The sequence below is a fragment of the Triturus cristatus genome, chromosome 9 (assembly GCF_964204655.1).
Source record: "Triturus cristatus chromosome 9, aTriCri1.1, whole genome shotgun sequence".
Lineage (NCBI taxonomy): Eukaryota > Metazoa > Chordata > Amphibia > Caudata > Salamandridae > Triturus > Triturus cristatus.
This window is the reverse complement of record NC_140592.1, coordinates 227,860,131-227,887,082: the sequence shown is the minus strand read 5'-3', so window position 1 is coordinate 227,887,082 and position 26,952 is coordinate 227,860,131. Positions and strand designations below refer to the sequence as shown.

General features: G+C 47.4%; 1 protein-coding gene across 4 annotated transcripts in view; it reads left to right on the top strand.

The window, feature by feature from the left end:
- The window catches only part of EOGT (EGF domain specific O-linked N-acetylglucosamine transferase), a 265,331-nt gene that overhangs the window by 219,803 nt on the left and 18,576 nt on the right, over positions 1–26,952 (top strand). For all 4 annotated transcript variants that reach the window (XM_085624778.1, XM_085624779.1, XM_085624777.1 and 1 more), the window contains one exon: positions 11,048–11,167. In XM_085624778.1, the coding sequence (XP_085480904.1) occupies positions 11,048–11,167 (120 nt within the window). The remainder of the gene's footprint in view (positions 1–11,047; positions 11,168–26,952) is intronic.

Here is a 26,952-nt window from a genome sequence, read left to right as displayed (position 1 = left end):
CCCCGAATCGAAGAAAGTAGAGCACAGAGACATAAAAGAAGAAAGGCCCATAGAACTAATTGAGAACAGAGTATTACCCCCCCACCCTACACCAATGCGGAGGCTACGGCCTACCCCCCCCCCAGCATAGTGCCTGTCGCCCAATGAACCCGAAATATAGAGAAGAGAGAAAGTAGGAACAGAGTAAAGAAGGGAAGAAAGCAGAAAAGAAGGTGGGGAGGAGCCCACTGGACACCAGAGCGCCCCGAACCATCAGCCAGTTATGGCCCCCACACACTGGAAGCCCTCTACGCCAAAAAACGGCATGCAAAGATACCATGGCACCACAGTTTAAGCAAGGGATACAAGTCGCGACGAGTGCGCGCAAAACATACATACAGTCCCAGTCCCAGGCCAGCCCGTCCATAAACCATAGCGATAGAAGTCAGTCTAGCCCTGGCCCGATCGCGGGCTTGGGATTAAACCAGCTCCTGCGTGAAGGCCCCGTGTCCCGAGCAGACAAAGACAAGATGGCCGCTTGTGAGAGGATGGTGAAGTAGGATCACGAAATGGCCGCCGACCACCGATTGGGGTCCCTCGTTGCACCACATAAAATCCAAACCTGGCAAGTAAGGTACAGGAGTTCCAGAAAAAGGCAGCAGTGGGCCACCGCGGACGGTCCCTCGAAGCCGTTAGGTATCGCTCAGCAGGATAGCCTCGCGGACGCGGTGAGGCAGGGAACAATGAAGCAGGCAGCCATGACCAGGGGGACAAAGTATCCGCAGTTGAGGTGGAGAGCGGTGGACCCTGGGCGCCGGGAGCGCTAGATGAAGGCACCAGTGTAGCACAATCATACACCGCCGCTGCGTCCCCGCAAGAGGACAAGAGCACCGGGAGACCCACGCCCCGTGGATGACAAACAGTGCGCTCACGGCCCGCAGCCGACAGTATGGGGTCAAACCTCTCACTCAGCGCCTGCAGGCCAGCGCACATCTGTAGTTGAAAGTCCCGCAGGACAGCCAGAACGGAGCCGCATGTCAGCGGAAGCTGGGCCCCAACATCGGCAGCAATCCGGGACGGCACTGTGGAGCTGGTGTCCGGAAGAGGGAGGGCGAAGTGGGCAGCGGGCGAGACCGGAGTATCACCCCCCAGCCGCGAGCAGGCACTCAACGCCATGTTTTGCCGCTATACGGTGCAATGGCCAGGGGGGGGGGTCGTGGCAAGGGGTCAATTCCCCTCAGGTCTACGCCGCAACAGGAAAGGCCGACAGTCGCTTATCTTCTCGCCGGTCCCCCTCGCCGCTGGCTAGGCAATAGGCAAAGGGGGCAGCAGCCCCCCGCAGCTCGGTCCTCAGAGCGGGGCAGGAGACTCACCGCACCGGGGCCCACCCCACAGCTCCAGCCCGTCAGGCACAGGGTGCAGAAGGTGTCCGGCCGTCTCTCCCCGGGCTCATCCGGCAACGATCCATGGTGCGAGGCGAGATCGGGACCGCGGGGCTCAGGTTAGCGCTAGCTGGTCCGGTAACTGCGGAGCTTCCAGGAGGCCGGCAAAGGCCGTAAGGGCGCAGGGTTTCAGTGCCGAGGACAAAAGCACCCAGAACTCGGGCATCCGGGCGGGTTGGGACTCCGGGAAAGCAGCAGCGCGGTCAGCGCGTCTTCGCACACGGTGCACCTCGAGAATCGGCAAGGATGAGCATCAGGATAGTAGTCCGAGGCAACGGACCGACGGAGCCGGGCGCTCAAGCGTCTGCTCCGGTCGCCATCTTGGCTCCTCCCAATGTATTCATTATTGCAGTGTTATTTGCCATCATAGCATAACGTTTGAAAATGCAACCAAACTTGGATTTATATTCTGGTGGTCACACGGGCTACTGCTAGAGTATATACTATTCATCCTCTAGGAGCAAGCTGACGAATAATGCTGACATGCAGAAGTATTCCAGTTCATCGGCTGTTTTCCTGGGATAAATAGGGCATTCACCGTGGGCAATGGGCACAGCCTCACACTTTCACATAAAAAGGTTGTATCCTGTCCACACACAAAGGGCTGCATACCACCCTGTGGTGAGTCTTGAGCCATGGCAGGAAGGGAAGACCTTCAATTCTCTCATAATCTTCAAATCCTCCTGCTACAACACCTGGACTTTGCTTGCTGGCAGTTTTACCCTGCCAAGTGGTGCCAACCCAGTCTTGGCCCCTTGGAAGTGGGTATAAAGGGTTACCTCAACCAGAATCCACGCAGCCGCATCGGCACATCTTTGCCTTTGCATCGGCACATCTTTGCCTTTGCATGAGTCAGAACTTGCGCATCCTCGTCGTTATGTAGAGTGAATCTGGGGCATCACCTTCAGGACCAGCGAATTGCCTTCGGAATAGACGCATCGGATACTGAGGGAGCAGCAGTCACGCATCGCGTTCGGAACCAGCGTGTTGCATTTGGAAACAATGCATTGCCGCAGTTGCTTGGAGAAAATCGATGGATCTTGTTCACTGCTTGGCTCGACACCGACACATCACTTCGGATGCACATTGCATCTTCGTCGACAACAACGCATTCCGGATCAAGGTACTTTGGTTCATTGGGCCCAAGTGGGTCCCTTTATCCGGCCTGGTCTTCTTTGCGGTCAGCCTGAACTTTTGACTTTGCCCAGGTCCAACACGAAGCCATTTAAGCACTTATTGCTTCTAAGCCCTATTTTATCTTTATTCTTTAAAAATGTACACACAAAGGGCTGCATACCACCCTGTGGTGAGTCTTGAGCCAGGGAATGAAGGCAGGACCTCCTTCAATCCTCTCATAAACTACAGCACCTGGACTTTGCTTGCTACAAATCTTGCCATGCCAAGTGGTGCTAACCCAGTCCTGGGCACTTGAAAGTGGGTATAAAGTGCTGCTTCAACCAGAACCCTTGCATCCTCATCAGAACCGGCGCATCTTCGCCTTTGCGTGAGTGGGATTCACATCTCAACTTCTACTTATTGGAATGTTGTCATTTTGGTCTTGTTTTATTTATAATTGTTACTGTTTGAAGCGTTGCACAAATACTTTACACATTGGCTCTTAACCCGTTAACCGCGGCGGATTTTGCGGGCGTTTCCGTGTGCGGGCAGGGCCGTGTCGGCCAACGGACGTGCGCAGCACTACGGAGGTAGTGCTCGCGACGGCCGTTGGCCGACGCACGCAGCGGAAGGGTTCAATTAAGCCTTACTGCTCTGTGCCAAGCTACCAGTGGGTGAGCATGGGATAATTTAGGGTATGTTATGACTTACCCCGACTAGGATTGATTTCTGCTTTGACAGTGCATACCTCTGCCAACCAGAAACCCACATTCTAACATTGGTGGCATCATTGGGATATGACTTGGGTTTGTGTAGTGCCATACACTAATTGGTGTACACTACCATTCCTTTATGAGGACCAATTTGAAATTCTCCTTCTTTCTCTCCATTGGTCATTTTTCCAAATTTGATTCCTCACCTTCATAAACTTGGGAATCTTAAGTTGTTTGACCTGTGATACCTGAACAGATTGGAAATGGATTCCAACTTTCTAGCAGACTACAATGATATGGACTTGATCCCCAATTAAGCCCTCAGCAAGGGTAAGCTGAGGAAGTTCTGCAAAGATAGAGGGCTCGCTGTCAAAAAGGGGTCCCCAGGCAGGACCTCCAGGATGCCCTGTATGCTTTTGAGGAAGCACGTTGGCTGAAGGCTGCAGCAGAGGACTAAGTGGGTGATGACCCTCAGAAGGATAATGAGAAGGACGTGGCGGAGGAAAACGACTGAGCAGTGGCTCCAGAGGAGAGAGTGTAGCCCACAGAGAGTCAGTGCCCCACTGGATTATACACAGGAAGCAGTGTCTCCTCCCAAACCTGGTCCCCTGAGGAATTGAAGGTCAGACAAGCTGAGAGGGGCCTGAAGCTTCAGCTGGCCCAACTGACAGCAGAGGAGAGAAGAAGAGCTGAGGCTGCCAAAGCCCTGGCAGAGGAGAGGAGATCTGAGGTAGAGACAACCCAGGAAGAAAGAAAGATCTTGTTGGCTCATGAACGGAGTCTTAAAGAGCTGAACTTGAAGGCCTAACTGCTGTTAAAGTTTCGCAAAAATGATGGCAGCAAAACTACAGTGGATGCTTGGGTGAAGGGTTATAGGATAAACACTTATGAGGGGGCTGTACAAATTTGGTCACCAGAAAGCACATTTTCAGTCATTGTTTTTAAGAGCTATGCCAACACCTGGTTGATTGGTGACTCACTAACACCAGAGAGCTTGCAAAGAAGGCAGACTGTGGGTGAGTACCAGAATGTCTGACAAGGCATTTTGAAGTGATCCTAAGAGGGTTGGCTCAGGTTCCCCTCATCAGAATGAGGGGGAGGTATGCAGTGACCCAGACAGGTCCCAATATAATGAGTTGGGGGGAGGGCTCCCACTTCCTTCTAAGCTTAGGAAGGGAGGTTTTGGTGAGCGGAGGCCAAGGGTGCCCTATTTGCAGCCCCAGAGCTTGGATTGTTCCCAAAGGGGGCACAAGCAAGGGGACCTGGTGTCTGTACCAAGAGACCATCCACTGGTGGGAGCTTTACAGTGTCAGGAGAGCAGGGTAGGGCAGCCGCCACAGGCGCCCTACCAGTTCTATTTTCTGAGGGTTCCACTCCACAGCGGAGGGTTCTGAGGCCCAGATGAGGCGGAAGGAGGTAGAAAAAGTCCACAGTGGGAGGAGCAGTGGGTCAGGGGTTGCCGGCTCTGAGAACAGAGCACCCCAAGACTGATTCTGGGAGGAAACTTCTGACAAAGTAGGGCTCCATACAATGTCACAGGGACAGAGGGCCAGGGACCTTCACCAGGCAAACTCTTGCATGATAAAGACAGGGTGTGTCACCCTCGATGAGGGTGGTTGTACCGCCCTTGAAGTCCTTGCTTGCCAGGCACATGTTCAGCCTAAGGGTACAGACCCTGAGTTAAAGGACCAGTTTCAGAATATCAGCCCAGCACTGGTGGGAGGGAATGTGAAGAAAGGGTGCACAACACCTAGCGCCACTGCGCCCAGACTAAGAAACCTCAGAGGTCAGAAAACCCTTTGGTGGCCATAGGGAAGCCCTTGCAAGCCCTTAGGCTGGAAGAGATGCTTACTCACCTGCCCCACATAGGGCCTCCACCTGGCAATGGATGTCCTGGGACCTAGCTGTTGACCCTGATAGCTGTCATGGGCCTCTGTTGGTTGTTGTCCTTATGGACAGAATTCTCCTTGGGTTGGAGACAGAAGTCTGGTTCAAGGGGTGGAATGGGCCACATCACTTTGTCGGTCATGGTGGTACTGTCTGCCTACTGGGATGTATTTGTGAGCAAGTTAAAGTTAGTTGCTGCACACAAGGGGTCTACAGGGAAGGAGAAGGGTTCCCCATGGGTCAGCTTGGTGGCCCCAAAGTCTATAGACCGAGGGATCTAACTGGGCTCAGAGAGGCATAGAACTGGCAATTGCCCCTGCAGTAGTGGTCTATTGTCCATGTTCTAGCTCCCTAAGCAGGGAAGTCCCTAAAGGTATTGATTAGTCTACCCTGAAATTAGGCTGGAGAGGGGTTATATTGGAAAATGGCCCCTTGCAGGTTCACAGCAAACTTTTTGCCTTCCTTCCCCTCTTATTCTGACCTTGTTACTGCTGGCTTTAGGATTCTGTGCCCCTGCTAACCAGCGCTAAAGTGCTTGTGCTCTTTCCCCTAAACATGGTAACATTAGCTCATACCCAACTGCATATTTAATTTACTTATAATTCCGTAGTAATGTGCACTACATGTGCCCAGAGCCTGTAAAGTAAATGTTACTGATGGGTTTGCAGCACTCATGGTACCACCCACTTTAGCAGCCCTCAAACCATGGCTTAGGCCTGCCATTGCAGAGCCTGTATGTGCATTTACACTGCCACTTCGACCTGACCAGATAAACCTCTTGCCAGGCCTACACCGTCCCTTTTAATACATATAAGTCACCCCCATGGTAGGCCTTGCCTAACCCACAGGATAGGGGCAATATATGTAAACGGGAGAACATGTACTTTTAAGTTTTACACGTCCGGGTAGTGAAACACTCCCAAATTCATTTTTCACTATTGCAAGGCCTATCTCTCCCATAGGTTAACATTGGGATTACCTTGCAGCATCTTTTAAGTGTAATTCCCAGTTGTGAAGAGATAGAATTTTCAAGTTTTATGTCACTGGACACACAATTTAAAATCACAATTTATGGTGGAGTTTAAATTACAGTTTGCAAATGTCACTTATAGAAAGTTGGCATTTACTTACTTTAGTCATTTGGTGCCTGCAGCCTATCTCTTTTCAGTCTGGGTTCAGTGATAGCTGTGGTTTGTGTATTCCCTATAGACAGCCACACACAAAGGGAATTTAGGTGTGCCTTGATGGGTCTTGCTGGGAGGATGGGAGGGAACAGCTGGACACAGCCTCACACTTACACATGAATTGTCTTTGCCTGTCCACACACAATGGGCGGCATGCACCCCCCCCCCCCCCCCCGTAGTGAGTCTGAGGGCAGGAAGGGAGGACCTCTGTTCACTTCAATGTCTTATTTGAACTCTTCCCTACTTCTAAGGCACGACTGGATATAAGTACTGTACCTCAGACTTTAGTACAGTTTTGGACCTGTGAAGACTCTGCCAGGAAGAACTGCTGTGCTGCTGAAAGGACTGCCACTCTGCTGCTTTGTTTGACTCCTACCTTGCTGAGCTGCTCTGCTGCTTGCTGTTCTCCTGCCTGGGTAAGAAGAACTGGACCTGCATCACTTGAACCCAGAGTGACTCCAAGGGTTTGCCTCCTGTTCTAAATCTCAGAGACATCAAAGACTTCAAATAATCCTGCTACAGCGCCTGGACTTTGCTTGCGAACAAGTCTTGCCCTGCCAAGTGGTGCTAACCCAGTCCTGGGCACTTGGAAGTGAGTATAAGGTGCTTCTTCAACCAGAACCCATGCATCCTCATCGGAACCGGCGCATCTTCACCTTTGTGTGAGTTGGAACCACTGCATCCTCGTCATTACGTAGAGCAGACTTCGGTGCATTGCCTTCAGGATCAGCGCATCGTCTTTGGAATTGAAGCATCACCTACTGCAGAAGCAGCAGCCGGGCATCACATTCGGTACCAGTGCGTCTCTCTCTGAACCGACACATCGCTGCTTTTGCATGGAAAAATTTGACGCATCTCGTCCACTGAGTGGCTCGACATCAACGCATTTCTTTGGCTGTACCATGCATCTTCGCCGCTGCATTCCGTATCAAGGTACTTTGGTTCAACGGGCCCAAGTGGGTCCCTGTACCCTGCCCGTGCGGTCAGCCTGAACCTTTGGCTTTGTCTCAGTACAAAGCTACCAGATATCCCACTTAAGCACTTATTGCATTTAGCTCTATTTTATCTTTAAAAATGTATATCTCGACTTCTGCTTGTTGGATTTTTGTCGTTTTAGTCTTGTTATATTTATAAAAAATATTATTTTCCAACTACCCTGGTGTGGAATCTTTTTGTGGTGTTTTCACTGTGTTACTGTTTGAAGTTTTTCACAAATGCTTTACACTTTGCCTCTTTAGTTAAGCCTGTATTATCTGTGAATAGCTACCAGAGGGTGAGAACAGGATAATTTAGGGTATGTTTTGACTTACCCTGACTAGGATTTTGGTTCCTGCTTGTACAGTGCATATCTCTTCCAAACTGAAACCCAATTTCTAACAGTTCCTTAAAAATAAAAGAATAGAGCCCTTTGGCCATTCAAACACTGAAGCTGAGCAAGATCTGCCACTGACCATTCACTTAAAGTTGGCAGCACAATATCCTGGGTGAAGGAGGTTAAGAACTTGTGCTAACAAAAAGAATTGTCATGCATCACCAGTGCCTTGTAAGTAAAAATGTTTCTCTGCATAATCAGGCTGCCTAATCCGGCTGCCTAATCCCCCAATTGACAAATTGCTATAATTTCTACAAAAGGTTGGTTTTTCATCAAAAATCATCTAAAATCCTCTATTGAAATAGGCTCCAATGGATGCGGCAAACAGCCGAAAAAGTGGCCCACACATTGACCTGTCAGACAAGCTCTTCATGCACTGCCAGATTGCCCTATAGGCCTGTCCCACCCTGTGACTCTATATCCTTTTGAATGTCATGGTTTCTAAAACTCGTAGGTAGTTGCCACGTTGTGAAGCCTGAGCTCTGCTGAACAATCGAACCTTTTGGAGATGAAGCACTTGAACCGGAAGTGAAAAGTTCTAGCCTCGGTGTTATCCTGGGAAGGCGGGACACATGAAGTTTGGGCTATTGTGTATGCTCCTTTTCTAGTGACGGCTGAGATGAAGAGGGGTGCGGCCGGGAGTATTGTTATACAAGTATTATATATGAAAAGTGCCCATTTGTGTCACATGATTTCCACCATGTATCCTGCTGCCCCACCCCACGTTCAGCGTTTGATTAGGGCCCTTGCAGTAACTCCAGATAGTGTTCACACAAACACAAGAAAAGTTATGCTTTTGTGTTTCAGAGGTGTCCACTTAACAACTTTCGAAAGAGGATTACACTGCTGAACCATTTTGGAAATTCCGTTCAGTGTTTATGTAAACATATTTTCTAACACACCGTAAATTAGCGACTGAACGCATTTTCATTGCTCTTGCCCTCTACTGTGATGTACATTGTTAAAGAGTCACCGTAAATCTCAATTGGCGATTGCTCTCTTTGGATCTGTATACAACGGCGGCTGGCAAGTTAAAACATCGGTGAGGCGGGCAACTAAGTGATGGCTAGGTGCGTGCATGCATGCAGGCAAGGCAAGTGGCAAATGATAAAAAATAAAGCCACTTACATTGCCTGCTGCATGTCCGACGTCCTTCCCGGTTCCTCGTCAGTTGGGTCCGCGGGCTCCAGCGTCCAGGAAATTTCACTAATCAATCCTGGCGCTACTCTAACCAACATGAGAGCAGCACCAGGATTAGATGGAGCGTCCTGGCTGGACGCTACTTCAGGCTCTTTGAGCCTGTGCGTGGTCTCCACCCAGATGCCCAAGACAACTGGGTGGAGAGTTTCAAAGTGTGCATGACGCTTTGGCTGGCACAGAACAGCCGGCCATTGTGACATGCGCATTTTGGAGCGTCCAGTCAGCTCTGCCTCAGTCCTCCTCTGCTGCCAATGGGCAACAGAGGAGGACTCGCCCCCATTTCTCCCAGTTGGAGACAGGCTGGCAGCTGCTGCGTGCTGTTCTTTTCAAGTTTAGTGCCGCTGCAGCAGGTGGGGGCGACGCTCCCCCGCCCTCACGAAGAAACTGCCGCTGTCTGAATATCTAAGTGGTTCTTACCCTGTTGACTTGTATGGACGCCCAATGAAAGCCGGGGACTCCCGCATAAGCAATCGCTATGAGTTGAACCTCAACACAATACAGAAGCTAGTATACGCCAAACCATTCAACAAATAATGAAATCCTTTATTTGCGTCACAAAAAATGTGCAAAAGTCATGAGTTTACATTTTAATGGGAAGCTTGGAACATTTCAATACTGGATTTCATTTCTAAAAGCCAAAGTCATAGACTTGGCATATCACTGTCTTTTTTGCTGTTCATGAATGCTCTCTTCTTTGTGTGCGAGCACGCCAGTGCTTCCAGGCTACTAATCTTGCATCCTAGATTCTGTGTTCTGTACTTGTGCTGCTCCCACAAATCAAGCTCAGGATATCAACTTAATGTTTAGCCACCGATTTCTAATTTCTTTACATTTACTAACTAAAATGTTCATTTTTACATTTAGTTCTCTATGTATACTCTATTAATCTGCTAAAATTATTTAATTTACTAAACCTTCATTGACCACCTGAGTAAGCTTTGCGGACCCCGTAGGGTCCAAAGATCACAAGTTAAGAACTAATGCTCTAGACTTTATGTATTTTCTTATCATATCTGAAAAAGAATCCTTTTGCAAGAGCCACCTTTGGAAGGGTTCTGGGATCTAACTCATCTTTCAAGAGATTCTATAGTTCATCTCCGTTTGCAGGGACCGTGGAGTTCCACAGAATTTTGACAAGCTGGTCCATATTTGGATCACTTTAAAAATATATTAGTTTACTGGAGGATTGACAAGTCCTTACACCTCAGCAATGACTTGGACGAAGCCAGATATCTGTAAAGAGTAACATGTTTGTCACACCTCTCTCATTCCCAAAAATCCATACGTTTAGGAAACATAGGGCCAAATGTATGGCCATTACATTTTGCGATTCGCAAATTGTGATTTTTAGCAACTCGTAAAATGAAATGTACTAATGTGTCTAAGACACATTAGTAATGCCCAATATTCATGAGGAAGGTCGCAATTTGGGACCCATTGGGAAAGGGCCATAACACAAGGATGGTGGCCTGCTAAGGACAGCAGACCACCATGTCTGTGTTTGCTTTTAAATAAAGCAACTTTTTTTTTTTAATGCATCCTGTTTTATTGGTATGCGTTTCAAAAAGAAAAAATGAAACGTTTCTGTTTAATTTTTTAAGAGTAGGCAGTGGTCCATTGGACCACTGCCTGCTTTTGAAAAGTTTTCACTGCCAATCACAAAGTGGAAGTGGCCCCTTCCCATTTGCGATTGGCTAACCACCTACATGAAGTAGGCAGTAAACTGCGATTGTTTTGCGACCGCATTCAGGTTGCAAATCAAAAGTACATGCCCTTGTGACTTGCTATTGGGAAGAGACGCCCTTGTCACGCCACTTCCTAATAGCAACTTGCAAACCCTATTTTGCGAGCTGGTAATAGGTTACTAACTCGCAAAATAGGGTTGGTACATTGCACAAGCCGTTTTAGCGCTCGCAAATGGCCCGATTCTCCATTTGCGACCGTTAAAAACAGTCGTTTTCTGGCCCAGAATCTAGTGTGAAAAGGTAAGGTTGTTTTGATGGTAAGAATAGGTATGGAAAGAGCCATGAAGAAGTAATGTCTTATTTTTTTTATATTCCTGTTGTACAGCTGCTGTTAAACACTTAATTGCTAATAAATATAGATATTGTGCTCACAGGCTACGTATGCTTTTCTCCTCTGTCTGGTCTTCAGGGAGCTTGGTTTCGTAGACCAACTGAGAGTAACTCATAACTCAGATATATTTATTGGAATGCATGGAGCTGGACTCACGCACTTACTCTTCCTACCGGACTGGGCAGTTGTCTTTGAGCTGTAAGTCATATAAAGATTTGTTTGCATGTTTATGATTACTGTGTTAGCTCTTTAAAATATATTTCACAGTCTCTACCTCATTCTAAATAGTTTTTAAATTATTCTAATCCATACCATTTTAGAAAGATGTTTATAAGGCAACCATGCCTTGGTGTATGATGTCGGAGATAATTACCCAAATGTAAGATTGAGGTTCAATTTGCACTGATAATAGAGCCTTAATGTATGTTTTGACTCATTATCACTATTGTGGGCTGGGTTCAATTTGCATTACTGTGGAACCAGCACAAAAATGTAATAAAAAAATGTCTCACATTCATTTATGTTTAACCTGGTATGTTTAAGTGAGTATTCAAAATGCATAAAAAATCCTTTGTTCTGTTAAAGTAATTCATGATTCATAAATATCAAATTGTGATTTTCATGGTGCCAATGTTCTTGCTTAACTCATTTCACTTGTGAGTGAGGTGTTACTTGTTCCAGTGGTGTTTCACAATGGATGATAAATGTAGATTAGCTCAGCCTTTTTGTTAGGTAAGCAAAGGCTGGTGATATATCCAGGCTGGTTCCACTATTACCATGGAGTGTTTCAAGTTTATCATGTGGCCTATTCAGAATCACTTTAGGATCATTGTTGCTGATGTTCGAACCCCACTCGTGATTTAACCGAGTAGCAGTAATTCAACATTGTAATTGAAAATCTGAATAACAAAAATGTAAACTCCTGCACAGTCCTGCAAGTGGCCAGGAGGCCATGGGGCCTGGGGAGTTTAGGCGGCGAGGGTAATGTGCCTGATGGCTGCAGGGTGCTGCTGAGGAAAGCCCTGGGCCAAGCAGAAGTTTCAGAAGGCCAGGCAGAGGAGAAGCTCCTTGTTTCAGCACAGTCTCTTCTGCTGGAGAGGCAGTTGGGGGCTGGAGCTAGGGGATGGGCCTCAAAGGGCTATTTGGAATTAAAGGGCTGAAGAGAAAGGCCCCAAGCTCTCCCTCACTGGAGGAAGCTCATTTGAAAATCAAGCTTGTGAAAATGTGCAAACGTTTAGAGGGCAAGAATGAATACCCGTGGCGTATAGATCATACCACCAGGAGCAAAACAATTCAAAATTCACCAAATTTGGCCCAGTAGGACTGGCAAAAACAGCCCTTTTTGCTTCCCCTCTTGAGGAATATGCTTGGTCGGACCCACAGGGCCGACAGGATTTTTCAAGTATCCCCTGGTAAAGGCCAGTGCACCCCAGGGATCACTGTGAAGACCAGTGTGTGTGGCACCCACTTGCCGCTTTGCCAGTAGAACACTGGGGTGCTAGGATCCCCGGGGTCAAAGCAGTGATTGAAGCACCAAGCGCTCCCCACCAACTTATTGCCGCGGGGAAAGGCCAGGCCCGAGGGATACTTACGAGTGTTGCATTCTCCCTTTGCTCACGCTTTTAAGGAGGGTCAGACCCCCTGGTGGTGTTCCTCCCAGGCTCCCTTTTCTTCGGGGGAGCACATCTGGCTACCTTCCCGGACCCAAGGCAGGTGGGGGAGTGAAGAGTGCCCGCTCCAGTGCCTGCACACAGAGTTGTACTCGCCAGACAGAGAGGTGACCGTGTTGTGCATGCTTGGGCTTAGGTGCAGTCTTTGCTTTCATAACCCGGGTGTCCCACAGGAGGTGCAAGGGCATCTAGATTCAAAATTGGAAAGTTTACCTCCGAGAATCTATTTACCTTAGTAAAATAAAAACTGAAATCCATTTTGCAGTTCATTGTTGAAGGGAAGTTATCTCCTGTGGCCAAAAGCGCACCACAGATGGCACTTGTCAGATTCCAAGAGCTTAGACTTGCCAAAAGCTTCTGATGTCCCTAAATCCTTGCATGGGGTATCACTCAAACTGATATGCCTATTGGAGGAATCTGGGGAAAAACAGGGAAAGTGGTTTGAGAAAACCACGATTGGATCCACTGTCTCTGTAGTGGGCGACCAGCTGTTGCTAAGGAGAAAGCAACAGCAGGGTAGATGGTGAAGTTGAAGTATATTGAATTGGGTACGCCAACAACAATAAACAGTTGGACAATGAATGTCTTATTCATCGTTATGTCAGAGTGCGCTGGAATGAGCTCCTGTCAAACCAGGATACCAGGTGGGAACTCCAGGATGCCAGCAACAGCCAGGTCACCGGCTGTGGAGCAAAATTAAGGACAGGAACATAAAAAAGGCAAAACTACGGTGCAGGAGGTCCAAGGGAGGGACTAAAAGGGAAAATCCTTACCACGGGGGAACCCGAAAGGGAGAAAATAGCAAAGGTATAAGGATGGGTAACTGGTGCGACCTCTATTGAAGAAGAAAGCACCAGCAACTAAGCAACACATGACCAGGAGTCTGCTCCTTACTGAAAGCGGCCTAAATACTGTCTATACCACCAGTGTCTTGGAAGTGACATGGGCTACCCAAGAAGTGAGGATGGGCAAAAACTGTATTCTGCAGTCTTGTGTCACCATGAAACCAGTTTCTAAAGCCAGGTTCTCCAGACTCTCCAGCATCGCCTGACCCTTGGTATGACTCACTGAACGAGAGCCCTGGAAATTCTGAGATCACTGGGCCGTGTGCCACAGGAGGATTAGGGGCACCACCAACCTTGTAAATTGCATCTGATGGGACGCCAATAGTGCAGCACACACCCCGCTAGAACCAATCCCCACAAAAAAGAACCACCGTCTGGTTTTCATTGACTGGGCTTAAGCTTCTGTGGCCTTGAAGTCCTAACCTGCTAGAGGTTTGTTGGGATTTCAAGCACTTCCAAGCTGGTGCTTTTAGCCTTTAGGGCTCTTGGGTGCGAGGACCTTTGTTTCTTTATCCTGTGCCAGCTTTGCAGCAAGTGTAACGAGGGAAAAAGAGACTAATACAGTGCACAGTATTAATCATTGAAATCTTCATTGACATGAACATTACCAGCATAGAATCATTTTCTCATATTGTTGAAAATTATTGGAAGGCGGAACTATCCTGAAATGTTTTAATATTGATTACTCTGACTTTATAATTCTTGCTTTGACTATTGTGGTGACACTCTTACAAAAGCCAGTATGCCTGACGTTTATTGACTGCACACTCTATGTTTAGTTAAGGACATAGAAGAGGTAGTGTGGTTTTAGGGTTCAGGACTTGCTGGTGCATAGACCATTAGAGGTGCCTCCAGTGCTGTGAATACAGGGTACATTTAGGGAGTTACTTGTCTGCCTGCCTGTCTTTAGTGTGTGCCACATGTTGGTTGTGAGGCCTTTTAGAGGTTTCACCATACATATTCACCAGTGGCGGTGCGTCCATTAGGGCGCTGGGTAGTTGCCCCACAAGCCGCCCGCAGCTCCCTCGGCGTTTGTGAACTTAAGTAAACTGACTCAGTTTATTTAAGTTCAGAGACGCCGAGGGAGAACTGACAATCATGTCAGTTAGCATGACGTCGGACCGCCCACCCCCTTCAGAGTCTGAAGGGGGTGGGCGGTCCGGCGTCATGTTGACTGACATGCATGATGCATTGTCAGACCAGGGGCAGGCAGCACCACAAGTGCGCATGACTGGTGAAGGTCGGTGAATTTTTCCGCTGTGCCCAGTCATGCGCACTAGTGTCTGCTCTGGCTGGCGCATGCCCATTAGGAGAGCGAGGGTTGATCAAAGGCTCAACCCTCGGTCTCCTAATGGGCAGGCGGGCGGTGAGTAACCCTGCTCTAAGCCAATAGTGGCGCTGCTGGAGCAGCGCCAGTATTGGCTGAGGCGGCGCGGACCGGCGGTCGGGTACGTTTTCTTTCTTTTTTTAATTTTATTTTAATTCCCCGGCCCCCGCGCGATTACCCCCCCCCCCCCTCGAGTATTGCGATGCGGCTTGCTAGTTATTCTGAAACCATGGACTGGTGATGGTTACGCAGATTCCTTACTCTGACCTGGCGGTCAGTGCGGCGGTTAGTGCGGTTAGTTTCATCCTCACCACTGGTTTTTATAGGAAAAGGAAATATACTGCCAGGTTGTGGGACGCTAACTTGCTCCGTTGGTATGGGTATTCTGAAAAGTGTTACGGTTCAGCATCCTTTCGACTTAAGAATTCACACTGTCATTCTATGGGTGAATTTCCTTAATGGGCTAAGTCTAAACATGTTTTTTTCCTGTGGCTTTGTTAGGAGTACCTTGTACATTTTATCATTTACAATTCATGATGTCTTGGCGTACTCTTGATGAATATTTATTTAGTAGGAAACAGTTCCATGTCTCTGCCTAACCTACGATAGTTCCCTGTCGTGGTCAGATGACGCACTCCGAAATGTGTACAAACTAGGAGCCCAGGGAGTCTCTTATTCTCAGACCCAAGCTTGAGAGGAGCTAAAAGGCAGGGCAGCAATCTTGGGGAGTGGCTTGCGCTTTCTGGGCCCCCTCCAAAGCACTCCTCGGAGCCGACAGCCCACAGGTGCAAGGGAACCCACGTAATTTTAAAGGACTCTGTGCACATCTGGAGAGAGTTGGGCCTATTGCTAGATTCAATGATGACCTTTTTTTCCGAGAAAGTGGGAAGTTTATTACCAACAGTTCGACTAAAAGTGCAGGGAACGTGACTGAGGCTATGCTTACCAATTGACTATCCATGGACGGCACAATATCTTTTCTTTTAGTTCATATTCGTTACGGAAATGTGAAATTAAGACTACAACTCCCAGAACGCACTTCTTTGTTACGTGAAGCCCTAAGTCTGACCCATTGTTACTCCTGTGACTTAGATATTTTTGGTAATTCTACCTGGGACAGACATTAGAATGTACTTCGCCCTGGACTCCATACCCGTGCCCAGAATCAGACTGGCAGAACGCGAAAGCTTAAGACATTCATAGCCTCCAAGTGGCAACTTGAGATTTGTGACACATTCGGTGAGTCCTGGCTTTCATCTAAACAAAATGCTGCAAAATCTTGGTTTTGAAATACAAGTTAAAAAAGCCCAGCATGCAAAGTGCTTCTAGCTAAAAAAAACAGCCTGGATTATCTGGACCCTTGCGGTATCACACATATGTCATTGGCAGGTACAAAACATTTGCGTAAATCTTGACAGATGTAGGATTTGTCGCTCAAAACTTTAATATACCCAGTAAAAGTCTGCAGTCCCGGCTTTCTCAGCGGCAGAACTGTGCCACATAAACACAACTGATATTCTGTCTGCAAGAGAGATAAGTAGAGGCTGAATTATATATATATTTTTTTTGAGTCAGGCTAGACTGACTAGGAAGGGATGTATGTATTTAACCATCTACATAACCACATTAACTTTACTCTTCACAGTCAAAAATGAGGTGAGCGTTGGCCTAGACTAATTATTAATTAGTTTAGGCCAACCCTCACCTCGTTTTTGACTGTGAAGAGTTAAGAGCGTGTGTTCTCAAATTTGCTTGAAAACGCACCATTTGCCCTCTCATTTTTTAAAATTTTCTTTGGGGGAGAACACCCCCGAACCTTCCTTAGGTTGTTCAGGCTCGCTGGCCAAGCTCGCTCGCCGCGGTGGGCTCCAGCACAAATTTTACGCCGCATCACCTTCAAATGTCACCAGCCGCCACTGATATTCATACCACTTTCAAATGTCACCAGCCGCCACTACCATTCTGTATATATTTGTAAATTTGTGCATAGTATTTATTAGTGTAAGGGATGTTCTTTTTATATGAAAAAGCACTGACTAGCAGCGATTTAAATATCTGTTGCCTATCTGGGTGCTGAGACTCTCTTCCACAGCACGGCCCCTGAGTAATCCCTGGACTGCTCTGCCTTCCTATCCTGAAAGTCAAGTGCTAAAAAGGGGACTTTGTTCCCTGTAGTGGGCTCTGAAGTATGGGAGCTCCTTTAGTACAGTTAGGGCGCACTTCCCTGTCTGTCCTGTGACTCTCCAATCGAGATTCCTGAAAACGAGTATTATAAAGACTAGCTTTTACCTCTGAAACATAACTTGTGCAAGCCAAATTAAGTACATTAAATGAATGTAGAAGCAAATAATGTTTGGCTATCAAAGGGGCATTTCTTTTTTAAACGATTTCTAAAAGAACATCTAACTTCTGAATATTTTTTCCAGTTATTAGATTATTGTATATCCCACTGTTTGAGTTCTTTTCAGTGAAGGGGAGATGCTCCCCTCTGCCAGCACCCCCTGCCTGGAAAGTGCATCTTATTAGGTCTGGCTAGCTGTGTGCTAGAGCCAATCTGAAAACAATTAACAACATGCAGAGAGACGTGTCGGGTCAGTACTCTGTTTTGTCGAGGTAATGTCCTCATGCATGCCTTCAGAAAGAGACCAGAAAAAGACATATATTCAGTCACTCATAAGGCGCTACTCCTGTATTTATAGCATACATAATGACACGGGCTGAACCACTGGTGCCGATGACGTGTGGAGTGATAACTGCTATCCACTCGGACACTAGAATCCTCCCAACTTTAGATTGAAACAACAGCGTCAATGAGAGAGAGATGTCAATCAAAATTTCTGTTAGCAAACTCTACTCCTGGAACACCTGGACCTGAACATTTGAGCCATCCACAGCCACGTCCCTGATTGCAGTTCATAGTCTTTGCAATGCTTAAATGGCGTTGGGTTGGGTCTCTGGGTGTATTGATGAAGACCACTCTAAAATTGGATTCAACTGTGCTGGAGCACAAGTCTGCAGGGACGCACCTGGAGGGAATGTTGACTGTTGCACATGATGCAGGAACCCCCCGCAGCAGTTCTTCAGATGGGCCTACACTTCCATTGCATGGAGTAAACTGGGATCCAATAGTGTCTTATCATGGCCACCGACTCTTGAGCTTTGCTCCGTTGCCTGTTCGGAGATTGTTCAAAGTACGAGATCTTTTGGGTAACGGTCACTTCCCTTCTAACATCAGTTACCATTGTGCCTTTCTAACTTGAGACACGCCACGGTTCAGGCTCAAACCAGTCATCTAAACGTTGCCCCTCCAGTAGCTCAGCAACGAAGGGTTGTTAATTGTGAGTGGTTGCCATCTAGCGTTCACGTGGCAGCTCACAACATCATTGTTCTTCTGCTGTCGGTCACAGAAGTTATCTTTATTGGCAACAGAAGGAACCCTTGACAAATGGTGCAAGATACCTTTTTCTCTGCATCCACTGATCATAGTAACAGGAGACACATTTGTACAGGCATTTGGGGTGTGGTGATAATCTCAGGGAAACTTGTGAATGGCTCACTTGATATGGTCAGTAGTCCTAATTAATTATTTATGGAGGGTCTTAATAAGGTTTTGGCTTGCCTGTTTGCTTGGTGCTCCCTTGGTTTTATTGTTCTATGCCTCAAAGAACAGAAGTATGCAGACAGTTTGTGATTTTGAAAAGGGGGTCTGTTGTTGGTTCGGACCTCATGTGGACAGCCATGTGTGGCAAATAATTTCTTGAATTTCGATATCACGTGTTTAGTTGACGTTGAAAGGACCTGTTTAGCTTCAGGATACTTGATAAAGTTGTCTATTACCACCAGCAAATGCTGATTCCCTGGTAGGGCTGCAAAACAGTCACTTAGCTGGGTAACAGTATATACAGCATCATAGGAGCCTCTGCAGACAGGACAGGAGCTGGAGCATCTGGCTGTCCTACCACCTGACATGACAGGCATTCAGTAACTGTCCTCCCAACATGGAGGTCACAGTCGGGGAACCAGACCTTCTGTTGGACTCTCATTTTCGTTTTCACAATCCCTTGGTGTGTTTGGTGGACTACCTGCATGATTCAATGTAAAAGACATGGTATTACTGTATGATTACTTAAAAGAAGCAGACCATATTCAGCTACTGATAAATTCAGATATTGTACATTGCTTGTATTTGCAAACCAGATTCAGGGATCCTACTTGCCTGTTCTTTCATGATTGGACCACCAGTTGTTTGTCTCAAGGGACCATCTGACGTTCTGGAAACAGTGATCTTCTAGGGAGATTTGACCATTTTCTTCAAGTGTGCAACACTTGGGGTGGGTGCTTTTGATCACTAGCCAGACATATTCTTTCATGTTGATGGCCTGTTCTTGTTGGGCTGTAGGTGCAGCTCGGTAGTGGAGGGACAAGTGATCAGCAGGATCATCCTGCACTGGCCGGTAAACCACTTCAAACGAGTTCTCTTGGAATTGCAACACCCACAATGCAAGGTTGCAATTTGAACGCTGGGCATCAGAGGCATATGGTCTGTGCACACTCGGAATGTGCTTCCATAGAGATACCGGTGGAAATTCTACAGCCACACAGCACCACAGTCGCTTCTCTCTCCATTTGACAATATCTTTAGTACGTTTCCATCAAAGCTTGGCATTTATATGCTACAGGCTGCTTCCAATTTTTCTAGCTCTTGCTCCACTTGGACATGCATATGGTCTGGGATTCTTCGGTGCCGGAGAGGTCAGGCAGGATCGTGGAATCAATATAGAATTTCACTGTCTTCCCTTTGTTACAATCCCATAGAACACATCCACAAACTCTTCTACCATCAGCACAATGCCTTGTTGCACTCCAAACACAAAGACAATGAGTTTTCAATTACTCTAACGTGCTGCAGCTCATCATGGTGGTGGCTTTGGTTTTGGTCACACAGGAGTGGGCAAATATAGACTGATACATACAGTGCCTCCTTTATATATGAGACTAATTATCGGATTCCCATGAATGTATTGTTCACACCTCAGATGCGACTTTCTTTGAATGATTGCGGGGTTGTCAATGGCCTAGAACTGGTGGATTTGTTCTATGTCAAACAATACAGTGTCATCCGAGTCTTCGAGCTGCTGTGTACCACTACTGCTGGCGCTTAGGTGCCTTACAATGGACATGGGTTTTGCAGGGTTCTTTCAGGGGTTGATTGTGCTGAGTTCATTAATCGGCACACTTTTGGTAAGTGTTTCGCTTTGCAGTAGGCGGGACGGGTCTTGCCTTTGGTTGGGCATTGGGGTCCATGGTGTTGCATGTTACTGCAGTAGCCATATGGTATGTCTTGCCTTCTGATCAGTGATTTTATGAAGTTGGCATGGGTTTCTCCACTGGGTCCACTCTATTCAGTCTTGTTGGTTTTAGACATTAATGATGAGTCAATGTGTGCAGCTCTTGCATTTGCAAGTTCATGAGGTCACCCATGGGAAAACATGGTGGTAGATTCATCTTCTTGGTTCTCACAATGTATTTTCATAGGTAAGATGAGTGACAAACTTGCATGATTTGGGCATGCAGTTTGTCAACCTTAAGGAATTGGCGCATGCTCGCCAGTGCAAGTAGGTGAGCGTAAAATGCGTTTGCGGACTCATTCGGCCTGTGTCACTATCTTTAGACCAAATCGTTCATAGTCTGGGTTTGCCTGTGTGCTGAATTACATTTTCAGCGCAGTTAAGACTATGACATAGTTATTGTCTTGGCCAATGTCTGGGAGGGTAAGTAACATTTTGTGCACCTCTGCCCACTGGCTGCAGAAGAATAGATCTCTTTGTTTCAGGGTCAGTCTTTTTTGTGGCAGATAAATAGTTCTCAGATCTTGGGATCCAAGTCTTCCACCTGGCAGGTATGAACAACCTATCAAAGGGTTGGATGGCATTTGATGAATTTTGCATCATTTCGAGAGTAAACGGAGGGGTCTAAGAACAATTAGGGTAGTCAATGGGGTCAAGCACCAAAAGACTTGCAGGTGTGGCAAGCAAAGCAGAACTGGAAACATAGAAATCCGAGCCTGAGGGATTTCTAGATGTTAGAGACTGCTCCTTGATGAGATGGGAAGGAGTTCATGCTGCAGAGGGCCAGCCAGCAGTATGGAAGGTGTGCTGCATCACACTCACACAGCTGTTACTGCTCACTTGGTCACAATGGCTGCATTTTAAAGTATCTTATGGGGTTAACGTACCTGCTGCAGAGATCTGTTCCTTATCATTCTGAGTGCCATGGCACTAGACCTTCAAGGGATTTATGCAAAAAAAATGCTACACCATGTTTTTCATTTCTGGAATTGATGCAGAGGCAGAAAGGGTTACTAGAAAATCATGCATTATGAAGGCCAGGTCTTGGCATTTTGTTTTGTCAGTGATTTTTGCAAATGCTGTTTAGCATCTGCAAAAAGAAAAACATTGTTATTGTCAGTGCTGAAGAGCATAGGCAAAAAAGCCCTATATATACGTGCACATGCTTTGCCGCACTTATGTGTCATGATGCATCAGCAGCCATTTTTTCTCTTTTTAATTTACCATTTTATGAAGGCTGATGCCCAACCTGAAACAGTAAATCAAAACAAATATAGGCAAGCATTTGCAATGCAATATGTCTCGCAATTGCGAGATTTTGAGCTATTGGCATTGTAAATGACAATGCCTTTTATTTGTGTTTAACAAACCTGCAATAATAAAAGTCATTGTTGTTTACAATACCAATAGGTCAAAGTTTCTAAAATGCGAGACCTATTGCATTGCAAATGCTTGTTGTTTACAAGCACCCCATGCTGCGCTTTCACGTTCATAGAGGCCACACACTTTTCTTTAGACTAGTTGTGTCTAAAGAAAGGTCCGCAGCCGCTATTAAAGTGAAAGCGCGGTATGAGGTGCTTTTACCCAAAAAGAATTTGTTTGTCAAATTGACAAATGCTTTTTTTGATAAAAGCGCCCCATGAAAGTGCGCCCGGTGTGCTGAATGTTGCAGGGAAGCATGTCAGTGCCTGCGGTAGGAGAAACTCATTAAAGAAAATAGTGCTTACAGACTAAATAAAACGTACTGTGTAGCAACCGAAATAAAAGGGCCAGTCCTCATGGGAGGTTACAAATGAAGACAAGGCGGTACTAAGGAGGGACTAACAAGCCTATTACCGAATCAGAAGCCAGCATTTACGAAGGACAATGACACAAGCCAATGACCAATATGGGTGGAGAGTGGGCGGGGGTTCATGTCCATACTCCAATACAGCATGCCTCGCACGCACGCGTTGCTCAGGCTCGACTTAAAAAAGTGTGAAGGTGCGTTATTTAGAAGGATGCAATTTGCAGCTGCAGGCTTTCCTATAAATAAACTAAAAAATTGAATACGACAGGAAGAGTGTGGGATTTAGGGGTGTAACGGTGGAGCGGGTGGGAGGGGTGAGTTCATTTATGCTGCTGAGCAGGGGGAACAGCTAGTGAGGATGATAGAATTACAAAAATAAATTTAAAAAAGGACATTGAAAAACTTTGCGTGATAGGGAGGGACGTGGGAAGCAACAGACTGGCTTGGGGGCAACAGGGAAAGTGCAGGGGTAGTACCACTCGGGGGATAGAGCAAGAAAACAAATGCACTTCCCTGGAGTGCTGAAATCGAAAGAAAAACGTATTTCCCTGATGTGGAGCTGTGCAAGGATACAGACCATCCAGCCAGAAGGATGGCAAGGAACCTGAACTATGCTAAAGGTATGAATACAAGAGGAGGAAGAAAAGACAGCAAATAAGAAGCAAGCAAAGGAGAATGACAAGAAAAACAAACAGTGGTGCGTAATGGACGGAACCAAAGCCCACGTATTACCATTGTCACAGTTCTCTGACAACAAACACCTAAAAGCCAATAGATCTGACTTGCATTTTGAGTACTAAAATATTTTAAACGAAACCTGTGTGAGAATTCAGTGTACGTTTGAGATAAAAATGAGTTCCTCTTGTATTGCAATGCAGGCGTTCTACAAGAGGGAGGACCATAGACCTTAGGGAGAGGATGTGGTCTGACGGCTAGACTGCCGACTTTGGTGCTGGAAACCAAGGTTCGAGCCTCGGAGTCGCGTCCATATCCTGTGATTCTGGGCAAATCACTTCATCTCCCCGTGCCTGAATGTGTCCTTGTGTAACGCAACTGGTGCTCATGTAAAGCGCTCCAATACCTTCGGGTTGAGTTTGCGCTATATAAATCTGCATTTAAAAAAAAAAAAAAAATAGACCAAACAGCCACTAACACGAGGTGAGAGAGAAATACTCCTGAGGGTGGAGCTGAAGACAGACCTCTCTGAAGACAGGCCTCTTTGTATATTTGAAAGAATTGGTAACAAAAGGTATTGCAATTAGCGCACTGTCAAAACGGACCTAAAAACTGCCCCAAGATAACTGAAGATAACATGCCATTAAAACATGCGTGATCCGCTACTTACCTGATACCTGAAATGCGTTTTATACTCCTGGTCATATATCTCATGTTGGGGACAGATTTTCATGTACTGCAACGTTTGAACTGACCCTCCAGGTAGAAAATAGCGAAGAAATCTACATGTACAAATAGATGTATTGCATAACAGTACATGTAAAAATAGAGGTATTGCATAAAAGTACATGTACAAATAGAGGTATTGCATAAAAGTACATGTACAAATAGATGTATTGCATAAAAGTACATGTACAAATAGATGTATTACATAACAGATTGTCAGAAATGTATTGATTCTGTCGTTTAGAAGTGGATCTTGCTGACCATCAAAGATGAAGATTTGCCCGCATGGAGCGGAGGCAGTACTGTTTACTCTTTAAGTATATTTTTAAAATTCAGAAATATAACATTACCGTGCCAGGTCAGCCTGGACATGCCGAACAATCAGAGTCAATTCCAAGGATAACTTCTGGGGTTAGGAGGAGCAGGCACCAAGCCCATATACTCTTGTACATAAACAAGCATTAGCAATGTCTATACGTATGACTTTAATTTGCTAATTTGTGCAAACTGCATTTGTGCATGCCTGTGTTAACATGTGTTTGCACATCTAAGCCGGACTATGGACTTTGCCAATGCCAGGTTCAAGTCCGGGAGGGTGATGATACTTTTCTTCTGTTCTTACTGATATACATTACATTTAGAAAAGTATGCTCAAATGATTCAGTTATGAGTCCTGGAGTCAGACTTTCTATCTTAAGCGTAGGGTAATTATCAGTGCCGGGGGGCTGAAGCTGAGGGGACCGCGCCCGCCCGAGCGCTGCAGGACCACATCGACGGGGTGTTGGTGGCGCATCTGCGATGAGCACGGAGGCTCGGAAGGTCGGCTTAGGGTGGTGAATCGCCGGAACCCTCCTCCCTCACCGGAGATACGGGCGTATTGAGAGGGATCCCCGTGTGAAGGGGCTGCCTTGCCTGTGAGTGCACTTGGCGGATGTAACGGAACTTGGCTGGCAGAGTGGGACTGGGACAGTGGAGCTTCTGATCAACTGCCCCCGCGGGTGAGTGCCTTCAGTGCTGAAGACCCACGAGAGTCGCACGTCGAGGCCAGGCCTCGTGCCTTTGCAGGTGCTGCTGCGGCGGTGAGTTGGTCGGGACGGGTTGAGGCGCCTGGGACCTCGCTCCGCGGAATGCCCAGTGTGCTCACGGCCCTGACTCTGGGCCCTTGGAGTGGATTCATTGGAGAGGTCTGAGTGGCAACGCGGTATACAAGTGGCTTCATCGCTGCGAGACGCGCGCGTGGGCCGACTGGAGCTTGATAGCGACGCTGAGGGGCTGCTGGTGAGCATTGGCGCCATTACTGAATGTTAGGCAGGGGCATTTCATTCGTGGGTGCTGTGTGTGAAGGTGGAGTACACTGTCCCATGCGTTGGCGCCACCAACTAAACTGAAGGAAGCAGCAGTGCCAGGCTTGGGGACTTGAGGCTTGGGAGGAGGGTCGCGCTGGAGGCCTGCTTTGCGCTGGGGCTGGGGCGTCCCCTCCCCCCCCCTTGCTGCCCCGGCTGCCGGTAACGCAGTGGATCTGCTGGCTGGGAAATTTCAGGGGACTTATCTTGCCGGTGCGCTACACTGATCGGTCCACCGTTCAGGATGGGCGGAACGGATGCACGACAGCCTAAGCTCACGTTTGATTCCAGCAAGAAAGCGACCAAATCTGGGGAGGTACTTCACAGTCCGGATGGGCCGAGCGGAGCCACGGGGGATTCACAAGAGGCGGCCACCAACTTGCAAGAGGTTTTGCGTGAGATGCGCCAGGGGTTTGCGACGATTGCTGACAAAGTTGATCGGATGTCGTCGCGTATGGATGCTGTGGTGCACAAATTGGATGCTCATGAGGAACGCCTGAAGGGAGCGGAACAGCGGATATCGGATTCGGAGGACACAATGACACAACACACCTCGCAGCTCTCCAGAATGGACAACCTGCTGCGATTTATTGCGGCCAAGAACGAGGATTTGGAGGCGAGAAGTACGCATAGTAGGGATTCCGGAGACGACAAATGTGGGCAAAATGGAGGAGTATGTAGATAAGATGTTGCTAGCGGCGATTGGCTCTGATGTATTTTCCTCCCAATTTATAGTGGAACGGGCGCATCGTGCCCTGGGCCCCAGACCTAAACCGGGGGCAACCCCTAGGCCCATCATAGCCCGGCTGCTGAATTATCGTGATCGTGACGCGGCCCTGAGGGCGGCACGCGCTCACTATCATATGATGGAAATTCCTTTACTTTGTACCCGGATTTCACTCCCATGGTCCAGGAGGAGCGCAGGAAATTTCTAGCAATAAAGGCCACATTGCAAATGGACTATGCTTTACTTTACCCGGCTAGGCTGCGGGTCACGTACCAGGGGCGACACATTTTTTTTACCAGCCCTCAGCAAGTGGAGGAGTTTCTCAAGCAATACAAGCGTGCGCACAAGCCTGTTGCTGGGGCGGACGACGAGTTGGGCACACCGCCCGGGGAGATGGAGGATGGTGAACAGTGAGTCGGGTGAACATTGATCGTACACTGTAACATTGGGATAAGGATGTTCTTTGCAGGAGAACTGAGAATGGGGTCCTCGGCTGTATCAGGCCATGCTTTGGTTTCAGTATTCTGCCTGCCTATACAGTCTTATGGGAGTAGCAGGAAATGGGTGGGAATGTTGATCACCCAATATTTATTGAAGGTTCCCCCGGCTGTGTGGTGTGTGTTTATCTCTTACATTCTACAGTTCGTACAGAGTGTTGATGGGGCACCTCAGTTGCCTATTGATATAGCGCCGGACACCCCTCTGGGCCTCCAAGTCAGACTGCAAGTCCATTGTGAGTTTGGCACGGATGAGGGGGAATTAGTGGTGCCACCTAGGTATGGTCCCCGAAGGGAAAAACCCTAGAATCTCGTTGGGATGTGGGGAACTGGCTAACCCTTGTTGTTGGGGTGATTGTGGGAGGGTAGGGGAGGGAACTTGGCTGGCAGGTTGGGTATTGCTTCAGTGGGAGGGGGGAGGGTATATGGGGTTTACTGATGGGACTGGTGTTTGGAGTTTGGTTGCGTGGGTGGGGGACTTGGGACTGTTGTGGGGTATTTGTCTACAGAGGAGGGAGGTGGCAGGGGGTTATTGGACTGCTGTTTTGGTTCTTCGTGAGGGTCTAATGCTGTGGCTGCTGATGCTTCTATTGCTAAACATACGGGTTCATGGTACATGGGCTGTACTTACTGTCCGGTGGCTCATAGGAGTGTGGGGAGTTGATAGATGATGGCTGATACGGTACGGATGGCGAAAATCACAGTCTTATCATGGAATGTTCGAGGTCTAAATGATGCTAGAAAGTGCAGACAGGTGATGGCCTATTTAGAGCAGCATCAGGTGCAAATCGCCTTATTGTAGGAAACGCACCTTCGCCCCCGACCAACGTATGCCTTGGCTAGCAAATGGGCGTCGATACGGAGTTTCTCCTCGTATTCAGGGTATGCCAGAGGGGCAGCGATATTAATCAAAAAAACGGTGCCTTTTGTGAAACTAGGGGAGCATACAGATGCAGAAGGCAGGTTTGTCTTGTTATGGGGCAGGCTTGGCACTGACACAGTTACGATAGTGAACTGTTACGGTCCTAACGTGGAT